Source organism: Scatophagus argus, chromosome 2 (genome assembly GCF_020382885.2).
Source record: "Scatophagus argus isolate fScaArg1 chromosome 2, fScaArg1.pri, whole genome shotgun sequence".
NCBI lineage: Eukaryota > Metazoa > Chordata > Actinopteri > Scatophagidae > Scatophagus > Scatophagus argus.
Window position 1 is genome coordinate 20,382,637 of NC_058494.1, and position 20,278 is coordinate 20,402,914.

The 20,278-nt window shown below is 40.9% G+C and overlaps 2 protein-coding genes across 3 annotated transcripts; one reads left to right on the forward strand and one right to left on the reverse strand.

Moving 5' to 3' along the window:
• Positions 1-46: 46 nt before the first annotated feature.
• Positions 47-4,198, forward strand: ints12 (integrator complex subunit 12). 2 transcript variants are annotated; one of them, XM_046416973.1, is made up of 7 exons: positions 47-195; positions 934-1,099; positions 1,221-1,376; positions 1,838-2,019; positions 2,106-2,265; positions 2,427-2,567; positions 3,371-4,198. In XM_046416973.1, exons 2-7 carry the CDS (start codon positions 944-946, stop codon positions 3,932-3,934), a joined length of 1,359 nt encoding a protein of 452 aa, XP_046272929.1. In that variant the 5' UTR covers positions 47-195; positions 934-943; the 3' UTR covers positions 3,935-4,198. The 2 variants fall into 2 exon arrangements, with proteins under 2 accessions (XP_046272929.1, XP_046272938.1); XM_046416982.1 differs by having other exon boundaries at positions 162-307.
• Positions 4,199-4,258: 60 nt separating this feature from the next.
• Positions 4,259-20,270, reverse strand: arhgef38 (Rho guanine nucleotide exchange factor (GEF) 38). The gene is made up of 14 exons (XM_046416895.1): positions 16,841-20,270; positions 12,465-12,649; positions 11,966-12,083; positions 11,714-11,861; positions 11,572-11,589; positions 11,151-11,350; positions 10,866-10,999; positions 10,131-10,235; positions 9,899-10,018; positions 8,656-9,039; positions 8,432-8,569; positions 7,781-7,982; positions 6,089-6,372; positions 4,259-4,949 (listed from the first exon to the last, which is right to left on the reverse strand). The coding sequence occupies exons 1-14, from the start codon at positions 17,055-17,057 to the stop codon at positions 4,767-4,769; spliced, it is 2,436 nt and encodes an 811-aa protein (XP_046272851.1). The 5' UTR covers positions 17,058-20,270; the 3' UTR covers positions 4,259-4,766.
• Between the last annotated feature and the right edge of the window lie 8 nt (positions 20,271-20,278).

Sequence of the window (20,278 nt, forward strand, 5' to 3'; positions counted from 1 at the left end):
ATACTTGAACCTAAAAACAATTTCCAAGGTTCTAAGGTTCCGCCCGTGTATATTCCGGACATATCTAATTGTTGCACAAGTTGTCCGCCCGGCTATCTGATTCTTTTGTAGGAAGTGTCGCTCACCCTTTGGTTGCTCGCCTAAAACGAGAATACCGGGTTAAGAGGCAGGGGTTTACCAGACGCAAAAAGTGAGGTAACGTAATACAACAGAAAATTCTAACCTGCAAACTTGGTTTTACAGCTAACAGCTGACAGGGACGGTAACTTCAGCTAGTGTGCCGCTATCCCAGTGCTCTGTGTTCCTGGTAAGGATGGTCCGGAATAATGTCGTTACACAGCAACCAAATTAACACAGTGTTTGCGTATGTGTGCTAAATCCAGTTAGACGGAATCGGAACATCTTGGACTCAACCTAGAGGTGTAAGGTAGCTCCGACTATTCTGCCTACGAAAATAAACTAAGATAAAAAATTATAAGATTACTCGGAGTGAACCCCAGAGTGTCCTTCCCTCTCTTCAGGGGTTTTTATTTTTCTTGTTTCTCTTTTTCTGGTCTCTTCTTGCGCATCTCGATCATTTGTTATGGTAATCGGTTCCAGCGTCGATATAAAACCGTGATTACATGTGGGTGGGATTTGGTCTCTCTGAAGAAAACAGAGACAACAGCCCATAAATATTTCAATCGTCTAAAATATGTAATGTGTTCGAAAGAAGTTTTTGTTCTTGGACTCATTTATAAGTTTTACTGTACCCTGTCAGTATTTAACCCTGAAGATGTGGCAGATTAACACTGTGATGGCTATATGGTCGTTTCTTAAAATATACATACATATTTGGTTTTTCCTTGCCTTTTTCAAAAAGCAGTAATTTCAATTTAGTAAGTAATTTCAGTCGCACTTGACAGTAGCAGTGAACTTGATTAATTCCCACAGTGAAAAAGCCATGGCTGGACCTGTCAGTCTGGAGTTGGATCCCATCTTCCTGAAGGGACTGAGTTACCTGCACTCCAAGAGTAAAGACTCAGCCGAGAAACTTAAAGCTTTACTGGATGAGTCACTTTCAAGAGGAAGCGACTCATCTTACCGTTCATTACAAAAAGTAAGGAGTTCATAGTGAACTTGTGTTTATTTTGTTTTTGTTTATTTGTCTCTCCGTTTTGCTGTTTTGTAATTTATACAGCTAAATGCAAGTATTTTATAATACCATTGTGTATCCTCAGGATGTAGAGGTTTCCAAGGGATCTGTGTCAAAGCTGAGTTTAAGTAAGCAGGACTCCAAATCCTCCTCAAGTTCCTCATCATCCAGCAGCAGCAGCAGTAGCAAAGCCACCTCGGAAAAGAGTAAGAAAGAGGCAGAGAAAAGACCATCTGAGAAGGTATGGAAGGCATTTGTATCTTTTTGATCAGAATGAATTTAATTTTTTTGCCATGTTTTTACATGCAAAGGTGTGCCTATTACCCAGTACCACCCAACAGGTGATAATTTTAATGGCATTCAGACTACCATGCTTTGGGTTTCTTTTGTTCCCTGTGAATATGTGCTTGTGAAATAGTACAGAATATTTTGATCAAAAATACATACAAATTAAAATGATGTTCAAGACAGCTAGAAGAGAAAGGCTATGTTTTGATTTTCAAGTTTATTTTAGACCTGCAGAACTGCATTTTCAGGCAACAAGATTAAGCAGTTCAATTTTGATCCTTAAAGTTTTCCTTAAAGTGCAAGAAAAACATGAGCAGAACTCCACATTGGACAGTCTGACGATGCTGTTACTTATAGCGGTGATATCACCATGTACTGTCAAAACATACCTGTTTCTGCCTTACCGTCAAACAGGTCAGGGTGGACTTGGCTGAGGTGGACCCTCCGAAAAAGCCTCGTTTGGACAAACAGGAGAATCGTTCCTCTCCAATCACCGTTCAGACTAGCAAAGACCTTCTGCCAAACATAAACGACTATGATGAGACCAATGCCGATGATTTCGCCATGGAAATGGGCCTGGCTTGTGTTGTTTGCAGGTACATCTTAATTAAACCTGATTATCAATCCAACAAGTATTTCCATGTTCACATGTTGACTTTGCCGTTGTTTTTAATTGTCTAAGACAAATGACAGTGACCATGGGAAACCAGTTGGTTGAATGCCAGGAGTGCCATAATCTGTACCACCAGGACTGTCACAAGCCCCAAGTGACAGACAAAGAAGTAAATGATCCACGGCTTGTGTGGTATTGTGCCCGCTGCACCAGGCAAATGAAACGTATGGTGAGGAAAATAAATTATATAACTGTGTGTGCGTGTCTATACACATATATATATGGTGTATCGTTACAGGACAGATCATTGCATAGTCACGTTAATAGTTTATGTGTTGTCATTGTTTCTTTCTAAAATCAACACTATTTGTTTATCTGTTTGCCCTTTAGGCTCAGAAACCCCCACAGAAACCATCCCCTTCCTCATCATCAGCACCTGTTGTAAAAGACACACTGGTGAAAAAGACAGAACTTAAAGCCAAACCTGACACAGCCAGCACCTTCCAGGCCTTCAAGAGAACAGAAGTGAAGGTAGGTGTCAACAAAGGGCTGCACACCAGTTGCCATTAATGGGAGGATGAGTTCCAGAATAGCTGAATCTTACACTATTCATCCTTATTTGACAATAATATGTGCCCCCATGTCACCCTCAAGTCGAGCATAAACAATATTTCTGCATCCCTACATTGTTTCTAGTAGCAAGTGAGAGGAGAGCAATAGCTATCAGTGTGCAAAAGTACTCTGAAAAGTTTTAAAGCCACAGCCTCTGGAGAAACGCTATCCAAGCAGCAGAAGTCAGGGGTGTGATTATAAAATAAATGCATATTTTCTTTCTCGTTGTCCTCTGCAGGGATTTATGTAGGCTGCCTTTCAGTGTACAACTAACTTTTTGGAGTTCACTGTAAGGTCATTTTTGACAGCAAACATGTTGCCTTGTAGTTCACGATTTGATTATGTTAATTCAAGTCAGAGCAGGAGTGCTTTTTTTTTCAGTAAAAGTATTGCTCAAGTTGAGGTGTTGTCTGGCTTACAGGTAAGTCTTCTGATTGGCACATCTTAATACATATGTATATGTTCTGCTACACTGTGACCTGTATGGGATAAGAATGGCTTTATTGTTATTGTTGCCAATTCCCATGAAAATAACAAAACCAACAAAATGTTTGGTATCTCAATACTTTCTGACCTTCTCTACCCGGTCTTTGGTCACTTTATAAAAACCGTGGGCTAGGCTGAAATTCATTTGTTGGTGTTTGACTCTATGGTGTCTTCTTAAGGTCTCATTTGAATCTGTGTTGCTTTGTGATAACTGGGCTAATGGTTTATCATTTCAGGCATCCACAACATCAGCCAATCCCACCAGCAGCAGCTCTTCCTCCTCAGGCAGTGGTCTCACAGGCTGGGCTGCGTTTGGTGCCAAGACGAGCTCCTCTCTTCCAGCCAGCTCCAAACTAGGCTCCTCAGGCCCAAGTGGGAGCCATAAGAACTTGACGACCCCCTCTGGCCAGAAGCCCGTTGGCCTGTCTGGGTTAGCAGGAGCCAAGTCAGGAATTGGGAGTGCAAAGATACCCGGGAGCGGCAACGGAAATGGCTCTAGCCAGGTGCCTCTGAAACCTCCCCCACCCCTGACTCTGGGTAAGCAGCCGCTGAACCGTTCATCAAGCGCTGAAAGCCAAGGCAAAGGGTCTGCCTCATCAGGAGCTGGCTCCCCGAGCGGCTCCCAGGCAAGTGCAGGAGGGAACGGAGGCAATAACGGAGGAGGCAACGGGAACAATGGAAATGGGTCAAAGACTGTACCAGGGGACAAAGCACCAACATCTCAGGAGTCCCAGCTTAATGCCATGAAACGATTACAACTGGTGAAGAAGAAAGCAGCGCAGAAGAAACTGAAAAAATGAGAAAGATGAAACAAAAGCTTTGGGTGAGGGGGGGCTGGAGGAATAGAAAATAAATGGTTAAGCAATGTGGAATTAGAGTCAGAGCATTATGTTTGTACTACAGGAGCATCTGTACAAAAGTAACACCATCCAGTTAAATACTTGAATCTCACTTCATGTAAATGCTGCTGGACACTGTGCCTCATTCTGTCCTAACAAATCTACCCGGTGACAAAGTGACTTTTTATCAACAAATGTCATTAAATCTCTTCTTATAAACTGGCAGTAGTAATGACTTTGTAGCCTGTTGTGTCCTTAAATGTAAATCATAATATTCTGCAGGACAAGTGGACAATAGATCATGTTTATTCATTGTTAAAATATAAGCTAGATTTCTTCATTTCTCATTCACATACATCATATACTTCATGTATTAATCATTTCACATATAACATTGACTTCATCTGTAAATCGGTTCACATATAACTTTAACTTCATGAATAAGTCACTTCATTATGAATATAAACTCTACAACACTGAAGTACAAAAAGTGCTCGGCGCAGCGCCCTGTCTTTCCCTAAAAATCACTCATATTAATCACAGATTGCTGGTCAGGTCCTATTGGTGAGCTCTCCTGTTGTGATCGTCTGAAGGCAAAGCAGATTCAACACTTGTTTTGAGACATCTGTTAATATCCACTGAGAACCAACATGTGTCGCTGTCATCACATTAACAATTATGCATTAAAAGAGTGAGTGAATTTGTTTGAAATGCCACAGGTTGCTTTTGTTGGGTTGGTGTTCTCAATGGTTTGGGTTTGTTGATATCCTGCGCATAAATAGAGGGCCTTTATTTATGCATAAGACATCCTGCCAAGGTAGTTGGCAGGGACGTATCCCCTCTGTCCATTAGACTCTGCTAACCACCAGTCCTTATTGCCTCCCAGATCAGAGAACTGAAGGATGCGGACATGCTGGTACTCCTGCAAGGTCAGCTCCTGGTCACAGCGGGCTTGAAACGCATACACGGCATAAAACTGTGGAAAGAGACACCAATCAGATGTCACAGGCGTATAAAATGGTTTAAACTGAACTAAAAGACAAGTTTAGTGCAACTGAAAGTAAAACAATGGTGGAATGTAATTAGGTACATCCATGCCACTTTGTACTTCTGCTGCTCTACATTTCAGAGGGAAATCCAATACTTTTTACCCAACTACATGAATCCAAAAGCTTCAGTTACTATTGACTTTACATATTATTTTTTTTTTTGCACACTTCCTCCACTACTGCAGTAACCAGCTGTGTTTTATCCTCTCCAAAATAACGAATTGGAAATCTCAACTTGCACCGACACAGTAAAGTAATATATATAAATCCAAAAGGTGGCACTGTTTATCAGCTTTCCAAATGGACACAGTGTCAACGCAGATCAGAATTTTCATTGGTTACAATCTACTGACCCTCATCAGTGTTCTGTATCTTAAGACAAATGACTGTGCTATGTTGTAATGAAAATCAGAGGCGTACCGGGTACTCATAGCAGTTGAAGACTTGACCGCAAGAACCACAGATTCCGGGAGCGTTGAAGCCAGATTCATCATGCAATGTTATTCACCCCATTTGGTTTCAATGCGGGATAGACAGAGACACTGTAAAGCTATAAGTGCACTGCACTGGCAGATTTCCTGCTCATCCAGTCTATATAACTGCACAAATCAGTTTTATTGGCCCTCTAAAATAACAACCCTCACATTTTACAGGAAGGGCCTCGTGTGTGAGAAGGCACTGGAAGCCCAGCTAACGTTACATAGCTTGCTGAGTCAATGTTTCATTGTAATTATGAGGTTTATGTGGCGTGTGGTTTGATGTGTTTCACTTTTAGCCCTTGTGTTAAATTTCTCATCCTGCCTGGTTCATTTCAAATAGCTTCAAAGTATTTGTCTGCACACGCACATATGCACATGCAGCGTGCTGAGATGTAGTCTTTCCACAACTGTAGATTTTTGCAAAACCTTTCAAAGGACATTAATCTTGTTGACCTTGACTGTTCTCAAACTGAAAACTAAACAAAGCTGAACAAAGATATTTTTTTTCTACTTGTCTCCTGAGTCCTAAGCACTGCAACATCTTGAAATGACCATATGGTGCCAGAACAGGACTGAAAAACACACACCTGCTGGGCCTCGTTGTCCAGCGTATCATCCAGGTCTTCAGGGCTCTCTTGCTCCCCCTGTAGTCCAGAGAGGGTCGAGCTGCTGTCGGTGTTGTTGAGGTTGAAGCTGCGCAAGCTGTTGCTGCTGCTGCCCGACACGAACAGACTGAGGTCGTCAAAGTCCTCATCTGCCATGGCAGGCGGCTGCTGCTGTTGCTGCTCTTTGACCATCTGGCCTGCCCGCTGGGAGTCCCTCAGAGGGTTGTACTGCTTCAGGAATGTGGAGTAGACGTAGCCCTGTGTACCTAACAGTGACACAAAGGGACAGTTTGTCCAGATGCCTGACCTCTTAGAAAAAAAGAAATCTATTCTCACATTCCTCTAGAGTTATGCATATATTGGTCCAGGTTTTTAGATATGCATCTCTTTTTTTCTTCCATCACCATAAAATTAGGGTGATTGCGGTGTTGTTTATGGTGCTCAGAACACTAAAGCATTAGAGTAAAAAAAAATAATAAATCAGTAGTGCATTTTAACATAATTTATCTGAATAATCTATTGAACTAACTGACAACCATTTTTATAAAATTTCTTTGGAAGTAATCAGTTTCAGTAAAACTGTTCTCAATGAGGTCTGTGGATTATTCAGAGTGAGCAGGATATTGAGTTCTTGTTGTTGTTGTTTGTTTGTTTTGGTAATGTATGGATTTAGGCCGTGTAATCAAAAATCCATTCACTTTACATTTGAAGGGAGACAAATCTCAGAGTTGGTTAAACACAAACAATATCTGACTGTAATGTCAGAAAACTGATCCTTTAAATGTGTAACAGTGAGGTAATCACAGGACAAACTGCACTTCATGAGACATTTTCCGTTAACTTCTTAAACATAAATATGTATTGCACCTCTAGGCAAACGTGTGTTTCATATATGGGACAGCATGTCAGGCCATAAGCAAAAGCTCGAGCATTACATGATCTTGAACCCACGTGAGTGAACTGAAGAGTGTGTAAATATGAGGCAAGCATATTCATACTGTTGATATCAGCAGAAGACTGAACATCAGCTTCCTGGGAATGCTTGTAATCCCAGAGGAAAAGACAAGTCTGTGAAGAATCTACTTTGCACCAAGAAACACACACAGTCTTTTTATTCTAGTGCTCATAAAAAAAAAAAAAAAGTTGTTAAAAGTTGTTATTGCAGAGTACAGAGAGGTGCGCAAGCGGCATCTATCCGTCCTTGTTTCTGAATACCCACAGGGAGAAGCTTTGTATTCTAAGTAACGCTGCTTACAACGCGCAGCAGTTTGTTCCAAACAAGATGCTGGGATCTCAGGTGCCTCTGCGAGACGTAGAGGGGAGATGGAGACAAGCTACGGAGTTGGCCCTGTTGTGCGGCAACCATCTCCAGAGGCAGGCAAAGACGTACCAGCAACCATGACATCACAGGAGCTCCTGGGACTGATTCTGGCGTGCTGACTTATCAGTGTCAGAAAGTAAAGTTTGGTGTTTCTGCACAGCCTCAGTCATCTTATAGATGCACGTGTATTCACAGAGAAATGTGTATGAAAGGATTCCTATACCAACCATGCCTGCAGATGATCCTGTGTGATAACTTAATTCACCTTGTGTTTCTTACGGACAGAATGCGCCAAGAGCAACCTCTGCCCTGAGGAGTTTTGTTCTTATGCACACACATACACACACACTTGCCTCCAGTGTGAACCAGCCAGCGGGTGCTGCTGCCTAATGGGTCCGTGTCCTCCAGCAAGGCCACCAGCTCTCCCTCCAGCAGACTGAGGTCCTGCTCCTGGCAGCCATTGCACTTCCTCTTCAGCTGGTACAGACGGCTCAGCGGGTGTTCTGCCAGCAGTCGGGCGCGCTGTTCCTCGGTTTGGTGCTGCACCTCTGGCATCTGAAGGACCGCACAGCACAAAGACGTGTTGATGTAATTATTTGAAGTGGGTCTGCTGTGTGGGCACATGTAGGCACCTTGCTGGTTATCAACATACGAGGGTGTTCCAGGGATGGTGAGAGGTAAAAAGCTCCTGGAGACAGGAGTTTCAGATAGATCTACTCACATGTCCAAGCACATACATGCACAGGTATACATGCATGTGTGTAAGCCTACACACACATATAGCTATATAAGTCTTAGGGGACTGAAACCTGGTGGAGCTTTGGGTTGTCAAGTGCCCCAGGTAAACACAGCCTGGAGCTGTTTTCATGTCTGTCTTTGATAAGAGCCATGACTACCAATTCATGGTCTGGAACTGGAACAGCAAAATGAAAAGTTTGAAGACGCTTACACATCTGACCACAGATTAAATAATACAGATACTATTCTAGATTATTTTCACTTACCGTTAATTTCTTGTCTCGTTGTCTCTCGAAGCTGACTTTTCTCTCCATTAATTTCTGTGCGTTATCTTTGACAAAAGTCAGATTGTTCAGCTCGTCCATGATACTGTTCTGCACTTCAGCAATATTTGACAGTGGAGCCTGAAAACATGACACATTTTAGTCTGAGCATTAAATACACAAAAAATAAATTGTCCAATTATGTGATTTATGTGCTGGATCCTCACTGGTAGCTGGTGTATCGATGGGGAACAAAGCAGTATTTTATCCATCAGCCGTCTGAGCAGAGTCACAAGAGACACCACACAGTTGGTTAGAATGGTATAGGCAGCCATGTTGAACCTCTGCAACTCCTCCACTAGCAAAGCATTGAGAGCTTCATAGTCCCTCCTGGCGGGACCAGGCGGGTCCTCTGACACCAGCGAAGTAGAGGAAGCAGTGGTGGATAATGATGAGGATGAGGATGAGGATGAGATAGAAGAAGAGCGCTCCAGGCGGCTGCAGTAATCCAGCAATTTGTCATAACGCTTCTGGATGAGCTTCTGTGGGGCTGTGAACATGCCCTGCAGGTTGGAGAGGGGGGCGAGGACCAAGCGCTCCATACTGTCTTTCTGGAGGTAGAAGTCATTGAGGTGGCAAAAGATGAATAGACATATCTGGTATCAGTACTAAGTATAACTAAGTATACTTGATTATGGATTCTGTAAAAGTAAACATCTACTTTAAGTGTACTTCTGTGTGCTTTTATAAGGTTTTTCAAATGATGTATGCTTTGTTAAATGTCTTGTTTTTAGTATGCTGCAGTGTCTATAATTCAGAACAATTTTCTCCAAGGCGAAAAGTACTCCTTAACATCAATCTTGAATGCAGAACAACAACAGAGCTGCTGCAGCTCGCTTTGCATGCAGACAAACGAGAGGTAGGGATATTGTTTAGTTAATGGGAAGACTTTGCGCGACAGAACAGATTTCATCTATTATAGTGTGGAGTCTGTAATGTCTAATACACAAAGCGAAAAGAACTGTCTCTCAAAGTATCTATCACTTAAAGCTGTCATGTTTTGATTACAGCAGACATGATGAAACCCTTTTTGTGTCTGTTGCTTTTATTCTTAAAGCACACATGCCTTTGGGCCTGCTATTATTTTGTAAAGATCACTGCAGACTTTGGGGCAGCGGTAAAGTTCTGCAATGAAGATACCGCAACACATAATCCTGTTCAAATGTACAGTTATCTCAGAATTGGCAATAGTGCAGTCCTTAGGGAGGAGAGGGTAGGAAAGGAAAGTTGGCAGATTCAGAGTTTACAGGAAGGTGGATGGCAGGTCGTGTAGGAACGACAAGGACAGGTACAAATACAGAGGACTGAGAGAGGAAAGAGCAGATGGAAGAGCTGGACAGTAAAATGAGTTATACCCTGAAGAAAACTAATAACATTTTGAAGTGATGTTCAAAAAAAAGGAGCACTTACAAAGTGCTTATAGGGGTCATTTCCATTACTGTGCGATGAGCCATTTGTGCCATTTTTGTTTGGCTCCTTGATGATGCTCTCCATGTCCTGGACGTTCTGAACAGCTACAGACACAATCTCCTGCGGCAAAGAAAGAGCAAGATCAAGAGGAAAATCTCAGAAAGGTTGACAGAACAGTTGAAACCATTAAAACACACACGATTTGCAGTAGAAGCCGTTAATATGCACCTACCTGAGTGTGCTGCAGGTAACACTGAACATTCCTGACCAGCTGCCTCACGGCCTTCTCCAGACTCCTGAACAGCTTCTCCTCTCTGTCAAATACTTCATCTCTCACCTACACAAAATGAGGAAAAAAAATATGTTGCCTAAATGTTAGCTAAAGGCCAGTTATGCCTTTGCCTTACTCAAACTTTGACTTTCTGTTCTGGCAAAGATAATAATAACAAGAACTGCATTAAACAGCAATCGGGTTGATCAATAAAGTACCTTCAAGCCAGAAAATAATAAAATCCATGAAAACAAAAGATGCAGTTCAGCGACTTAGTGTCGTGCAGTAGTGTGGGATCATGATCACCATCGTGTTCACAGGCAAAGTAATGTTTTAAAGTTACATTCATGTTGTTTTTAGGCACATTAGCTAAATTCCTTCCTCTTTCTCTGACTCTCTCCCATAAATTACAAGGATAGGCGTTACTGTGAATACATTACTCTTGGTTTGAACATTCTTTAAACATTTGGGATAATATAAATATCCAACTAAACAAGATACGTAGGACTGACAGTGGTCTAGTCATTTTGAGATGTTTTAATATGGAAGTGTTGAATATTAAATCTTCAAACTGTCAAGTCTACAAGCCTCATAATTTTTAATCCCACAAACTCCTTTTAATTAAACTCACATTATGTGCAGGTTGAGTTAAAAAATGTTTCTTTGCCACCATTTCTTCTTTTTTTTTTTCTTTACCTGTGGTTCAACTCCTGTTAGGATTTTCAGATAGCCAGCAAATCTGTCGCCTTTCTTCCGGATAGAGTGGATGTTGAACTTATGTAGTTTGCCCCTCAGTGTGCTTTCATCTTCCAACCTCTTATACTTCATAACTGAGAATGAATAGATGAAACCAAAATGTAAAGACCTGTGTTTGAACAGATGCAGCCAAGACAGTGCAAAAGATCATTTACCTCCATTTCTCTTATCATGGGAACGAGAAAATGCCTGTATATATACTATATACTGTTAGTGAAATCTCACCGATATCTTTGCGTCTCTTGAACTCATTGATGTTAACGTTTATGATCTTGGCGGCAGTGAACGCCTCCTGCAGCGGCCGACAGTCAGGGTGGTCTTCAGGGGTGGCCTGCCACAGCTCTCCAAGCAGCAGCGGGTACTTCATGATCCTTTGGACAGGTTTGATGAGCAGTGAACCCATGTCCAGCAAGTTGGGTTTCCCTCTGTGCAAATTAAATTAGATTACATTAGATTTGTACTGTAAACACTGATAAACACAAACTGCTTCCCCACAGAATGGAAAATCAAAAAGAAAAGAATGGATGACAACAACCAAAAGTGCTGTTTTAACACAATAATCAAAATCCATACATGACAGTGTATTTAATGTTGAATTCAGTATATTCTAAATTAAAACGTCAATTTTTCATGAAAGGGTACTTACTCTTGGTCGTAGATTTTTCTGTAATTACAAAGACAAAGAAACACGGTCACCACCAAGATTACATGTAATAAATTATAACATTTAGAAAATCAGGGAAATTATTTGAATGATTAGAAAAAAATATTTGGAGGAAAAGACTTACTTCAGAGCTAGCACACACATGGTGAAATGTTGCTTTATCTCTTCATCTTTCTCGTAGGATTTGAGCGACATGTTGGCATCGTCGTGATGGTAACAGTAAATCTTATACACATCTTCTAAAGCTGCCTTTGCCTGGATGAATACTTCTCCTTCAAATAAAAATGGCACGTGAGATATCTTTACAAACCTTAACCAGAGCAGCAAAAGAGAAAAGATGATGAAGTCCGACAGGCAAAAGTCAAAACGGCATTACCTATGACGACTGCCTCTAGGTCAGGTTCAGCCATGGCCTCATGCAGTCTGTGAAGGAGTGCCGCTGATACCTCACACACTGTCTCCATGTTGGTGAACAGCCTGTCTACATCCACAACCTAACACAGAACAAGGACAGCATACTGTAAAACGGTAGGTTTGTGCAAATTAAACAATTAAAATTTGCTTATAGTACATTTTCTGTCAAACTATCATTAAACCAGAACCTTGATTCTCTGTTTAAATAAGCTGCAACTTATTTTATGTTAATCTGCCACACTCTAATTGAATATTCCAGTGTTTATTCTTGATTATTTGTTGTAAAAATTCTCCACATTTTAAATTGATATAACTCATAACCTTAATGTGTGAATTAAGGTTAGTATTATGATTAGAGGTGATGTTAGAAATAAGGCACTCAGGTTTCTCAGTAGGCGAGATGAATTTTAACACTGTATTTCCAAAATAAGTGTTAAAGGGGCATCCCGAGCAGCATCTACCTGCAAATTTCGTAAAGGCTGGACCACTTCTCTGATGCACAGCTCCAGGTCTGTGAGGTAGTCCTTCTCAGTCTGCACAAGCTCCTGAATGACTTTTGCCCTGCGGTTCATCTTTCTCAAACGGACCTCCTCTGGATCCAGTGCTGGTGAGGAGGGTGTGGACAGGTCATGTGGTGTCATTTTCTCTGAGGAAAAAAAAAAAAAATCATATTATAAAATTATTGCATTACATCAAGTGTGTATTGTGCTGACAGCCATTTGCAACAGTGTTCATAAATGGCAGCTGGCTTGTGAAAATATAGTAACAGACATATAAAACATGGCACAACTGGGAAAAGGAGACAAATAATTACCTCATCTTCTTTCCATACTACCATAACATCTGGCCTAATGAGCCATATAGGTCACAGGGACATAGAAAATTACAGTATCGTTGAGTGTACATGTATTTTGCTGTAAATATGCAGTTGCCATTAAAAAAAATTTGATGTTTTTGCCAGCATTTAAAGCCGTCTGTGACACATTTTCGAAAATGCTGGTAAATACTCTGACCCTGTGGGATGCACACGCTTGGAGAAACTCTCGCGTCTAACACATCCACTTGACGCCCTAGCAGCCATTTAGATCACCATATTTCACGGTGATCTAATTATTTTAATTCGCGCGCCAAAAGGCCTCACTTAACATGCCAGTCAGGCTCACTTCTCTCTCTTTTTCTTTTTTTATTGCTCTGCTGCCTAATCAGTCTGTGACTGCTCTGTGCTTTGCATGGCAGGCAGGACAGTCTGTTCAGGGAAGAGGGATGCTTCCTTTCTGCCTAATCGACGCTGCCACACCACTTCCTTGTGTGTGTGTGTGTGTGTGTGTGTGTGTGTTTGTGTCAGGTTACGGAACTAATCGTGCCTGCTGATGTAATGCTACGACGTGCTCAGGCATTCCATCTGCTCAGACATCACGAGTGTGTGCGTCTGTGTGTGTATGTGTGTGACAGAGAGAGAGCGAGAGAGAGAGAGAGAGCGAAAGAGGGTGGATGAGGGAGACACATAATGACAAACACACCTACATATGCAAGAACACACACACACACTGAAGCTGATTCACATGGGTGCGCAGGAGAATATAAATACACAATCTTTTACACACAAACGCAAAGAGAGAGAGAGAGAGAGACGTAAACATGCAAAAGGTGTGACCATAAGAAGCTCAGCTTGGGTAGAAAATATCAGGAATACCTCCTTTACAGTATATTTAGCTGGACTCAGTGCACCATTCTCAGAAGTACCAGTAGTCAGGGTAATGATTAGTTCTGTCACACTTTTTGCATTACATGTAGTATTTGTACATACTCTCATTAGTGTCGTTCTGGGCAACGCAGGCGTGACAGTGAGGAAGTTGTATTCTTCCTTTTTCCTATATTCTCTTAGAAAAATGTTTTAATTTTTTGTTGGAGGCAAGATGCTTTGAAAGCCCCGGTGCTGCCATGAAGGGAGGGTACAGTAAGTAGTGGATGCCTTTTGCCAAAGCTGAGCAGAATGGGTCATGTGTTAGGACTTCCTCATGCATGCCAACACTGTTCAGTTTGTGTTCACACTTGGCTGACTCCCTTAGAGATCTGATCTCATTCTTCTTACAGTTACACCTTACATTCGTCTTTTATTTCCCTGAGATGCAGGAATTAAATTCACTTGCAAAATCACTGATTCTCACGAAGTTCTTAAAACTGAGCAGATGTCACAAAGGTTATGTTAATTTCATGGACTGGACTTGAATCACAGCTTTCTTTCGAATTCAGCCTCTTTGGCTTAAACAGTAAAAATAAATTAATAAATTGATATTCTGTAGTGCACACAGCACACTGTAAGACCATACTGTGCAGTCACAAGCTTTTCCCATCAGCAGTTATTAATTAACTCGCCAGTGACTGATAACACTTCAGGAGAAAAGATAAGACTGTCAGTTGTATGAGTTTAATGAAGCTTCCGAATAAATCCCTGTTCATATAATTCCACTGTGTCACCATGCGATGACATTTTTCAACATAGAGGCACCACAGAAACTGTTTTACTAATGGCTATGTTTTAAAAAACACTCATGTATCAACAGTATCATGAAGTGTCACATGCCAACATGGGCTTTCACTGTGAAAAGATAGCCTGAAGTCGCTGAAAACCTCCACCTATGAGAAAGAGATGAAATGAGATATCTTGGTGGCTCTTTGGACAGAGATATAATGTATTTTTAATCTGGTTTCAGCTCTTTTCATACATTATCTACCTTTACTCCAATATTTTCCTGCCTTCTTAATAAGTGACACTGAAGCCTGTGTGAAAGTTGTCCCATTCAAAACTGGAAGAGATTTTTCCCCGCGGACACATTCACACAAAAAATAAAATGTATCATGGCTTATAAAGACTCAGCAGTTGCTCCTAAAGTGTGATGGCTTATTCCTTTGCCAGAGTTATATTTGGTGAGGTTTGGTTGTCGGCCGAGGAGTTCCCATGAAAGTGGATACAGGGCTTTTCACCGTTCAGCCCATTGAAAGGCCCATTGATCCAACAGGCGGCCCCAGAACAGAATACAAGGCACGCCGTATCATGTATCACCATCAAGAAAAATGACTCGTCACACTTTGCCACACAGCAAAGCACACAATGGGATTTTATCACTAGGAATACCAAGAATATATGTTGTATAAAGTATGCTGAGTTAAAGAAAAAGCCTGAGAATGTCCATGAAAAATATTAAATAAAAGGGAAGTCGGACCTTTTTAAGCGTGTTACCATTCTTGCATCGGGTTTAAATGAAATTCCATAAAAAGTTCAAGCCAAAAAAATGTGACACACTCACACACAGAAACAGTTCAGTCTTCAAACATCATAAATCCCACATCAAAGCATGAATAATTCAAAGGAAAAATACATACACATACATACATACGGATATTTGGATTATTACCATCTATTTAATTAAGGTAAATCATCGCCAGACATATAATATTTAGTTACTGTAAATAATTAGATATATGGATGTCATGTTGCCATGGCTCTGTGGCTTGACCAACCTGTCTGACAAGCAGATGAGAGCTGACTGTGGAGCAGCAACTCACATGTTTCCTCTTTCAGTGAAGTCATCTTTCTGTCAATATTTGCAATGGTAATACCACTGTAAATATGTAACACTGCTTGTCAGGTGTGAGGCTAAAGTGAAGCAGGGCGGCAGATTAGTTTACTGGAAACAGCTCAGTGTTTTTGGTTTGTTTTTTTGACAACCCTGCCTGCCTTGATGCAGGCTGGTCAAGAAAACAGAAGGTACAAAGGAGTGGAGAGTGTCTCTATTTCAAGTAAACAGAACAGCTGCTGATAAAGCAATTGTGTGTGTGTGTGTGTGTGTGTGTGTGTGTGTGTGTATGTGTACAACACAGATAGAGAAGTGTGTTATACTTCGCCATGTTAGAGAAGATGCCACTACTCATTTTGGCATGTGAAGTGTATTGTTCTCTGGAAAGGAAACCCAGGAACAAGTGGCACCAGAAAGCCTGCATACTTTGGCTAATCTTTATTAATTCCCCCCCCCCCCCCCCCCCCCCCCCAACACACACACACACACACACACACACACACACACACACACACACACACACACTGACACAGTCACGTCAGTCATTTTGCCTGAAGTGCAGCATTCCCAGTCACTGACTGCACTCAGTGAAGAGGTGAAGCCAGTTTTTCTGAAATGTGAACATCTGTGTGTCTGTGATTAAAAAAAAAAAAAAACCATGTCAGCACTTGTGATAAGGCAACATACAGCCGGATTAGCGATTTGCTTTTTTTTTTCTTTTTTTTTAACGCTCTCCTTTCCAAATTGCTCTTACTTTCCAACACACCGCAAACTGTAAACTGTAAGTCAGGGCGTCTGACATCTCTTAAAACTCTTTCACTAAACTTGGAGATGAAAATTAATCTGTAAATCCCTCTTCACACTTCATTGGTGTATTAGATCTTGTTTACTTGCTGGTCTGGAACACTTCTCAAGCCACTCCTCTGTTCCTGAGTTTGGAGCACAGTTTGCATATGTGGCTTCATCCCTGTGGGAGTATCTCCTGCTCAGCACATAGTAACACAACAGGTGCCTCGTATCCAGAGCTATAGAGCAGTGCGTCGTCTACGTGGGTGCTGAATTTTTTGCCATCAATGCTGCTTATACAGTCCATCTATAGTGGACATACTTAAGTCCTCTATAAGTCCACCCTAGACAATGTGTTTTGAACAACTTTGTAAACTAAAGAGTTGAGATACTTTTCAGACTGAGTGTTGGCTCACGTGTGTATAGATTGTTGCCATAGTTTTAACCTCTGGGGAGGTCATTAGTTGGTGTACCTTTAAGTTTAGCGCTGTACTCCGTCTTGTCGGACTGACTCCTCCTCACCAGCGTCCCCAGGTTGATGTCACCTTTCGCCGTGTCATCAGCCACAATAGTGTCCGTCTTTCTCCTCTCCAGGTAACGCAGGAACACAGGCCGGTTCCTCCTCTTTATAACTTTCTCCTTTTCCTTTTCTTTCTCCTTCTCACTTCCAACAGCCTCACTGGGATCCATAGTGAGGTTGTCAGCTCCCTTAGTGCTTCCAGATGGGGAAAAAAGGGGGAAAAGAGATGGACAGAAAGAGGGAGAGAGAAACAGACAGAGAGCCTGGGAAGTGCAACAGGTGCAATGTCCACTGTACACTGACTGCCAGCTCTGCACAGGTAATCTAGCTCCTCCTCCACATGTCTACCTGTCATGAGAGCTATGCGGCCACACCTCTCTACTGCTGTGCTATGCTTCTCCCCTTTAGATCCAGGGAGAGAAAGTGTCGAGATGCACTTTCTCTCTCATGAGGATTTGAGGACGAAGGAGAAAGCACCAGCTTCTGTTTGCTCTCATTAAAACAAGATGTCCTGATATTAAAATGTTTGTGAGACCTTGTGCAAACACAAACAATGGGACAATGTTGATGAGGAAGTAATTTGCAAATGGCTGTGAAGAGTTTTATATTTATACAATAGTGAATACGTGAATTTTCGAATCAAATAAGCGGAACATTTTATATCTACAAACGGCTCTTTAACTGCAGGAAAAACCTGACCTATAGAGTCGAGCGGTAAGGAGCAAAGCTAATGTAACATACATACATAACAACAATGAAAGAAAACAATTAAAAAATAATATTAATAATTATAAATGTGAAATAACAAAAAATAATATTGCTTCAGCAGCATTCAAGGACATGACACACATTGCTCTCATATGAGATGACTTGTGGCTGTATCAGCTTACTGGTTTTTAGTGGCTTTGAAACAAACAAGGTTGACTTTTGAGAAACACAAAATAAATTTTTTATTTCCATATACAAACATGTATTTTTTCTGAGTAAGACCTATAAATTGACAAAAGTCAAACCTGGTTAGACAAATAATTCATCAGCATCAACATGCTGTCACAATGATTTCTGGTCATAGCAACCAGATACTACGTCTCTTTCCAGAACAATAAAGGGATGCGTTTCCTCTCCATTGAAGCACAGGTAACGAGGGCTCCCATTGTACTTTCAGATCACTGTGCGGTGTGCTCATAGCACACCTGTTTAACCTCCATTAGACTAGATCTACACATATGGTTCACCACTATAGCTCAGCTACTCTCCTACATATGATTATACACTTTTAGCATCTCACATTGCTCACATTATTATCATGATCATCATCATTATTTATGTGTGTATTTAGGAAAAATTCAAGAATTGGATTAATTCTAATTATTATTTAATGTCTCCTCTGATAAATAAGTCAGTTAAGTTCTATTCAAACACAGCATATGTCATGTTTGCGTCATTACAAGAACTGGTTAGTATTACATAATCAAGTATACACACGTGAAAGTGCAAGCAGCGCTTTCTCCTGTGCATAGACAGAGTTTGTTTATATGACATCATGTCCCTCAGGGTGTGGCTTTCTTGACCTGCTCAGAGAGAAAAGTGACCTTCTTCAAATTAGCTCACACCTATAAGGAAAACAATGTTGGACACTGAAATACAATCGTTGAACTTATACATAATAAAATTACATAAAATTCAGTTTCACACAAGGACTCCAATTAACTATCATTAACTATCATTATTTTCTTAACTAATCATTTGGTCTTTAAAAGAACAGAAAAAATCTCCCAACAGCTGAGATGTTCGTTGATAACTGACTTGAATCGTTAATTGAACATTGAAATAGTTGCCAGTTAAATCTCTGTTGATCAACTAATCATGTAACTGATAACTTGTTTCCACTGACAGACTTTACTACAGCGCTCACATGTTGCACTATGAACAAAGAAACAACCCCCAAATGCCAATATAGCATACCTCATCTTGGAGAAGTATCTAATTTGACTTAACTATATAACAAACAACTTTGAAAATGTATTGGTACAGACAATTCTGTCCCCTTAAAATATTGGTAGAGAGTGTCCATACTGTCCAGATGTAAAGCTATGCCTTGGCTATGAAAGATATTATTCTAAGAGAAATAATATTGTCATTATTAGAAACTTGTAGCAATTAGTAATCACCTACAGCATGTTTTCAACCAGTATTCCCATAGTAAAATTCTGAAACAAATGACAAAAGAATCTATTTTTCAAAGCTTGTTTGGGGAGACAAAATAACAAGGGAATCTTATATTTTCAGCAGGCCAAAAAAGGGGAAATAAAAACACACTCATGCCTGAAACTGTCTTTTACAGCCACAGACTTTTACTGCTTCCCACTCGGGCACCATCACTAGAAGAGTCATGGTTGGCTTGGCATGGAGTGCTTGGCTCATGGGCAGTAGGTGAAGGAAGGGATGCTTTTCTCATTTGGTTTACAAATCCACTTTTTCAAAACAGTACAGAGAATCAAATCAAAAGCTCACCCCACTTCATCATCATGTCAAACCATATAGCGCTTAACCTTGACCATTCCTGGCCAATTTTAAACTTTCTAACATGAAATCGTTTCTCAGAGCACATGCAGTATTTTGTGTTCAGCAGTCTGTTGTTGGCAACAGTATCAAAGGAAAGCATGCATGCAAGTAAGATTTTAATAAACCAGACTTTTATGGGTGCCGCTGGGCCTATATATAACTTGTTTGAACAGAGATATAACAGTAAAAGATACATCAAAGTGACTGGTTTGGTGTTTGTTGAGTGAACAATGGATACATATGGACTTTGATCTTGTGATGTATTGTGGAGATAACCACCGACAGACCCACTAACTTCAGGTTATAAAAACAAAAGCAGCCTTCATGGCTTTTCGTGGAGGTTTAAAAAAAAAATAGAGGCCAAGTTGCCCACAGCAGAGGAGATAATTATAACTACAAAAGGTGATAAAGAAAAGAGGTCATCCAGGATTCATCTAAAAATTCACCCTTTCTGTTCAGGACATCCCCAGGATCTTTCTCGTAGTGCCACTGCCAAACAATATGGCAAATTTGCACATAAGATGCAAGCATATTGCTGTGTTTGTATTGTTCAAAGGACCTTCCTGCTTCTATTTCTTTCTTTTTTTAACCAAAGGCCTCACCCTTATGCTGTTAATTGTTTTTCATTCAAAATATCAGCCGGTTTTAATTATTACTCAGCCCTTTCATTTTATTGTTTATGCCTATTTTTTTTTCATCATGCAATGCAAATTTGCCCGTCATGGGACCGCCACTGTAAATGCTTTTATTTTGAAAACCACTGACCGGCAGCCGCGGCTTCACCGTGACGAGCTTCACATTTGTGGACGTGAGGGACTGGGAAACG